The 7,054-nt window shown below is 41.4% G+C and overlaps 1 protein-coding gene across 1 annotated transcript; it reads right to left on the bottom strand.

Annotated features, from left to right (window-relative positions):
- Positions 1–1,171: 1,171 nt before the first annotated feature.
- On the bottom strand, positions 1,172–5,486 carry LOC115742500 (endochitinase EP3-like). The gene is made up of 3 exons (XM_030676822.2): positions 5,009–5,486; positions 4,429–4,876; positions 1,172–1,182 (listed from the first exon to the last, which is right to left on the bottom strand). Exons 1-2 carry the CDS (start codon positions 5,424–5,426, stop codon positions 4,458–4,460), a joined length of 837 nt encoding a protein of 278 aa, XP_030532682.1. The 5' UTR covers positions 5,427–5,486; the 3' UTR covers positions 1,172–1,182; positions 4,429–4,457.
- Positions 5,487–7,054: the final 1,568 nt, after the last annotated feature.

Here is a 7,054-nt window from a genome sequence, read left to right as displayed (position 1 = left end):
AGCACAATCCATTTCGTGTTCGCCCAGTGGAATAGGTGACGCGATCCCTCTCATATGTTCACCCAGTGGAATAAGTGACATATTTTTTGTTTACCCAAAGTGGAACAGTAGCACAATCCATCTCATGTTCGCCCAGTGGAATAGGCGACATGATCCCTCTTATATGTTCACCCAGTGGAATAGGTGACATATTTCTTCGTGTCTGCCCAGTGGAATAGGCAGCACAACCAACCTCATGTTCATCCAGTGGAATAGGTGGCATGGTCCTTTTCGTGATTGCCCAATGGTATAGGCAACACGTTTCTCATTTCTTCAAATGGTTTTTTAAATCATATCATGCGCTATTTCGCATCCGTCGGAAATTACAGGTAACAGACAGGCAACCATGTACCTTGAGAACCTTACTTCCAGTAGAATAGAAGTTTGAAGATCAAGGGAGTTCAAGCATTATAAAGCTTCCCCTCACTTGGGCGCTTTTTGTATGTGACCCGTATGTAAGGCTCTTTTACCGCTCCGCATGAAGTAAGAAGCCTTAGCATACGTTCCTTATTGCTTGCATTTTGCATATCATGCATCACTGCATTTGAAAATTGGGATTAAAGCCCCGCAAAAAAAAAAAAAAATTCATTCATCTTTTGCATTGTCAAAATTTAGGCTCAATTTTGTCTTTGAGCGAAACCTCTGCGAGCCTCCACTCAAAGAGGGGCAGCTGTTGACACCTAAATTTTAACTATCCTTTTTAGTCATTAGTTTTTGCATAAAAATTAGGGACTAACATTAGTCTCTAACAAAAATATTAAAATCATTTAGTTGTTACTTAGATTGGTTTAACTTAGCATTCATCACATTTACTTAGATTGGTTTAATTTAGCATTCATCACATTGCATTTACATTTTTATTCGGATCGACGGTGGGTGAACATAGGCAACGTGGTTTTGAAATTTGATTAAACTTAGCCTCACAAATTGAAAATATAGCAAGGTTCTTTAATCATTTAACATGGTTGAAATTTTTGCACGTGGGGTGCCGAACTTGGATAGATTATGAGAAATAATTTGAATCAACCTATGCGCACATTTGTATTGGGGTACCAAATATAAAACGAAGAGAGCAAACCTCGTCGCTTTTAGGTATAGCAAGACTCAGTCAAATGATGTTGAGGATACATACCTTCAGATCTCCTGCAGTTAAGAAGGCCATATATTTTCGGCAATGAGAATGATTCACAAAGATTTTCGGTTTTATAAAATATGAGTCTGGTACGAGATCCCGTCTTTTCCTCAGGAGCCCAAAAGCTCTCGCCTATAAGAAGGATGTTTCACAAACCAAAAAGGGGGAAGCTTCGTTCGGGAAAGTCAAAAAGTGAGGGGCTTCATCCAGTGTGGAGGGGGCAGAAAAATCAGAGAGGTAGAAGGGGTCTACGTCCAGTGGGGGGCCTTTGGGAGGAAAAAAAAGGAGTCGTCCAGAGAGGTCCACGATCAGAGAGCGAGAGAAAGGGGTTTTGAGAGCTCCACCATTTGAGAGTATACGTGGGAGTGAATCCATTTTCATTCAGAAACACCAAAAATGCACTTGAGATTTTGAGAGGCAAAAAGTGAGAGCGAGTTTGAAAGTTTTTTCTCGATTTTTAGCCAAATCAAAACCGAGAAAAGCCCCTTCGGCGAGAATCAAATCCCGGTGTTCTGCGACGCCGACGGCTCGGTCCCGTGTTCCCTGTGATTCTACCTAGTTCGTTGCTGGCCCGGTGATCCTTGTCGCAAACCACTCCAACGATCCCAGCCATGACACGATCGAGCCAAAACTGAGGTGAATTCCACTCTTGACGATGGAGCCGCTGTCCAGACGTGCATAAGCTGAGCCTTCTTACATTGGTATCCTTGTCCGCAAATCTGCTGTTCTGGGTTCATTGAAGGCTTTCCAGTGTGGTGTCCAACTTCAGAAGAAAGCGATAGTGCCATCATCCCAAAAAGTGACCTCCTTTGGTGATTTTTGTCTTTTTGCTTGGTCAACAGAGTCTAAAACTTAGATTCTTTTGCTACTCACCTACAAGTCTAATATGTTGATTAAGTGAATCCTGAGGTTGCATTCGGTGAAGCTTTGGAGAGAGGTCCAGTTGGGGTGCATGCGGTAAATACCTTGAGCATCATCGTAGACGTTTGAGCCTCTGGCCTCTCGCCCACGTCAACTCTCACCATCGCCGCACGTGAGCCCCATAGATCGCGTTCAAAGGGTCCTAGCTCGAGCTGCAATTTTCGTGCAAGTAAAAAAAAGGGAAAGAGAAAAGCAATCTTCGAAAGACAAGGTACATTCTCTATCTCGAAATTTGATTAATTTGAGGATGTTTTACATATTCTGAATGCTGCATATCTTGGAGCATATTTTGCAAATATCAGTAGGGGTGAACGGTTCCAGGTTCTTTACAGGTTTCACTTGGAACCTATAACTTACCCGTCGGAACAGGTTCCTTATTTTTCGAAACATGTAACCTACCCGTCATACTTTGGAACCTGGAACCTACCCCGTCACAGGTTCTAGGGTCGGTTCCAGGGTACCCGAGAACTTATCAATTTCTTTTATTTTCTTTTATTTTTTTCATTTTTAATTAAGCAAAATGAGAGTGAATGCTATAACATCTAAGAGAAAGTAGAGGTGAGTGATTTTAGACTCTGTACATGTTACATTTAAAACCCGAGACCAATCCATTGGAACACGAAACCTAAAAAAATTTTTGGCTCCAAATCATACATTCATCATCGGATGCCATAGAACATTGTATGATCGTGCAAAAATATATACAAAAAAAAAATATAAAAATTTATTTCAGAATCTAGGGTCCAGGTTCCAGGTTCCGGGTTCTATGTAGTGGAACCTGGAACCTACCCGTTGGAACAGGTTTATCAATTTTTGGAACCTAGAACCTACCCCGCATACATTGGAACCTAAAACCGGACCGTATCCTACGGGTTCCGGTTCCAGGTTCTCGGTTCTACCCTGGAACCATGCTCACCCCTAAATATCAGAGCATTTATTGTGTTATCTTGCATAAAGATGGATTTCTTAAAAAAAAAAAAAAAGAGCACAGGTTGATTAGGAAAATTTTATTTTCCGAATCCGTAACTTGCCACACGAGCAAGGATTTGAATTCAACCATTAACCGTAAGATTACGGATTAAAAAGTGAGAGCGATTTGTATTATATTTATAACATGTACACAAGATTTTATAGAAGGTAAGAATATACAATATCATCGCAATTCTTGGAAGATTTGTTATATTAGTGGAATCAACGCAAATCATGGAAGATTGACTCAATTAATGAAATCGACACAAATGATGGAGGATTTGCTTTATCACACCCCCTTAAGCGAAACGGTGGCAATATCACTGTGAGCTTGTCACGCATAATAAGAAACCTGGATATTGATAGAGGCTTTGTAATAATATTAACCGTTTGCACCTGTGTATGAATGACGCAAACTGCTAACTTCTTTTTATTGATTAAATCATGAACAAAATGATAGTCAATTTCCACGTGCTTGGTCTGCATGGGAGATGGGGTTTGCAACCAGATATATTGCCCTAATATTATCACAAAGAACAAGTGGTGTTCAATGAAGAGTGTATTGATGATCTCGAAAGAGTTGTAATAGCCATAACAATTCAGAAGCTACATTAGCCGCCTCTTTATATTCCGATTCAAGACTAGATCGAGCAACATTTGGTTGCTTTTTAGAACTCCAAGAGACCAAGTTGGGACAAAAAAAAAAATACAATAGCCCTAAACTATTGGTAAATATTCAATGTCGTTCTTATAGTTTTAATTTCTTCAATATGATTACTAAACTATTGGTAAATATTCATTAAAATCCCTAAACTATATGAAAATGTTTCAAACTTGGGGGACCACATCGAACAAAGGACCAAAGTTTAAGGACTGCTTCAAAGAAATTAAAAGTTCAAGAGCAATATTGTACGTTAAACCAAAGTTCACAGATCATATTGAATAAATCAAAGGTTCAAAGATGACATTGAATGTCGAACTAAAATTTAGGAATCATTTGTGTTATTTTCCATTACTCTAACTTCGATGTTTATCTAGTTTGGTGATAATTTAATCAATTGGAGGCGGCAAAATTGAAGATCCACTCGATAAGAACAGCACTTGATGTCACTTTTGAACTCGTGTGCTTCCCAAAATGTCTTATTTAGCTCATCTTGACTAGGATCTCTCTGTGTGTGATGCCATTAGTTTGGATTTACGTTGTACTTTTCTGAATATCTGATCACGTAAATGGAATAATCAAAAGGGTCATTAAATTGCTTAACATAAGCAGCATCTTTATTTCATCATCCTTCATCCTTGATTACCAAGCTACATTTGGCGGAGAAAGGCTGTTTTTAGAGCACATTATTGTCAATGTTTGTAACCCACATTGATTAATCCCGACCAAGAGCCCTTAACAATAGAGATTACGGCCAGGTGTAACCCCAAATTTCTTGCAATAATTAGTGTAATACGCGACCCGGGCTCGAACAGCTGCTGAGTTCCCCCCGTTGCACTCTCCGCCGTTAATCGCTCGGATGGTCGCAGCGAACCCTTGGCTCAAGAGCTTGGACTGCATGTTGTTCCTTGTCCAGAACCACAGGGCGGTCTTGAAGGCGATGACGGGGTTGTTCGCGACGGTCTCCGGCGAGTTGAGCCCGTCGAACCCGAGGCTCTGGCCGGCCGCGCCGTAGTTGTAGTTCCACGTGATCTGGAAGGGCCCTCGGCCGAAGTACTTCTTGCCCGGCTTGCACGGGTACTGCGGCACGTTGGGGTCGCAGTAGGTCTTTTTCGGGTCTGTTCGCCCACCTATCTCTTCGATATAACAAAAACCTGCAAAGGAGAAATGTCTAAGCATTTTATTTAAACTGCAAATTATTCGTTTATATATCAGAACTAATGTTGCATGGTGCACAAGAATAAGAACATGCATGAACAGGAGAGAACAAGACAAGTCTAACTTACGTCCAGTCTCATGCGTGACATGAGCGAAGAAAGCGGCGATCTCGCGCTTCGAGTCGTCGACCGACCCGACCCGGCCGAACCTCTGGAAGCTACTGATGGCGTCGAGGAACGCTTTCCTTGAGTAGAAACTCTTTCCGGCGCAGCTCGCGGCGGCCTGGTTGAGGATCCCATTGAAGAAGGCATCGGTGACGATGTTGCCAACCACAACCGTGTTAGTGGCGGGCGGGGCCGCGGCTGGGTCGCAGGGGCCAGCTTGGCAACCCGGCCCGCAGTAGTCGCGGCCAGTCCCACAGTAACCGTAACGGCTGCAGCAGAGGCCGGCGGCACACCCGCAGTTTTGGGCGGTCACATGCGGCACGACCAAGGCGAGGACGGCGAAGCATGCGATGAGGATGCCGGTAAGCGCGTTCCGGTCCATGGCGATAGAAGTATGTTTGGGACAATGTATTAACTTTGCGATGCTGAGCGAAGAGAAGGGCAGGGTGTATTTATAGCAGAATGATGGGTGACTTAGTCCTTTGATGAATTGGAATTTTGATGGATGAGGACATAAATTTCCATATGCATGTGGACTGAGCAGAATGAGCTGACCCGACTAGACGTGGCCGGTTCCGGTTCCTAAAAAAAGTGGAACAGCCGGTTCCGGACCCACGGTTCCATATGGCTATGTCTAGACCCGACTGACCTAGACTTTGCAATTGGAGGACATACTCCGTCAATGTATTTCTTAGGATTTAACACACAATCACAATAAAGTAAAACGTAATGAGAAAGAAAAAAAATCGAGATACGAGATTTTATTCTGGTTTACCCTTAAACTAGGGCTACGTCCAACAACGGATTTTAGTATAATTAGCACCTCGTGCCTTTCGTTACATCACTCAATGACAAGCGAAAAAGAGTATATGTAGCAGTAGTTATTTATGAAACAAGCCCAAGTTGCCAATGTAAAATTCATGAGTGGGAACTACATGCTTTTCTATCGTTGGGGAGTGTGAATCACAGTCCAACAGTATTAAGTTATGTGGCATACTCTTATTAAATGCAGAGTAAATATGATCTAATTTATGTAAATGTACAAGGCACACTATTGGTGTAACATATTTTTGACAAAGGCAGTCATGAAATCGAGACACTCATCTATGTCGACTTAATGAATCTGTTTATCGAAATTAAAGATCATATACCTATCAATGATGGGAAAATCATCCAAAAAGTTCTGAACCTATTGATCTTTTGCTAATTCAATTCTGAATATTTTAATTTATCAATTGAGTCTTAAACCTTTTCAAGTATTGCCAATTAAAAAATTAATAAATAAAAAAGATGGAGAGAAAGAAAGAAAAAAAAATACAAAAATTCAAAAAAAATGTTAAAATACTACTAAAAAAATCCTCCACGTTTACGCCGCTCATGCCATGTAGGATGGACGGCATCCAAATCGGTGATTTTCGATCAAAATTGACTGGATAGACTTAATTGGCAAAATGTGATAATGTTTAGGATTCAATTGGCAAAATTAAAAGGTTTAGAACTGAATTAGCAAGGTGCAACATGTTTTTTTATTTATTTTTTATTATGACAATTCTTCCTTGTCCAGGCTTGGACCCTCCTTGCGCAATTGATATTTCTGAACGTGTTAGTGTACCAAATGTACACCCTAATTTTATGGAGACCGATTCTAATAGGTGGGCAGCGCACGGCCCTATTTTATATCATCTACGCCGTGATTGCACGACCAAGAGAGACGACAGGCGATGACTTTGAAATGGCAAGGCTCGTGTCCAAAATATGCCAAGTGCTACGACCGATTCAATGCGTTCGTAGGCCAGTGGCCAGCCTATGATGTTTTGTGGAACAAGTTGCTCTGAGTTGGTCAAAAGTCAATAGGTATTTTAGTCAACTGATCAAGGAGCAGGCGGAGATTCGAATATTACAAAATTTGTTTGTAAAGGGACACGGTCGACTATAATTGGTTTGAACAGAAAATACAAGACCTTAGGCTGCGTTTGGTGCAACCGGATGGAGTTGATTGGGGAATCGAAT

Source organism: Rhodamnia argentea, chromosome 7, assembly GCF_020921035.1.
Source record: "Rhodamnia argentea isolate NSW1041297 chromosome 7, ASM2092103v1, whole genome shotgun sequence".
In the NCBI taxonomy this organism is placed as follows: domain Eukaryota; kingdom Viridiplantae; phylum Streptophyta; class Magnoliopsida; order Myrtales; family Myrtaceae; genus Rhodamnia; species Rhodamnia argentea.
Note: the sequence above shows the minus strand (reverse complement) of the source record. Positions and strands in the feature narration are given on the sequence as shown.

Coding starts and splice junctions, on each gene's coding strand:
- LOC115742500 (XM_030676822.2), bottom strand. CDS start 5,426: ATGGACCGGAACGCGCTTACCGGCATCCTCATCGCATGCTTCGCCGTC. Junction 4,877..5,008: donor TGTCACGCATGAGACTGGAC/GTAAGTTAGACT, acceptor TCTCCTTTGCAG/GTTTTTGTTATATCGAAGAG.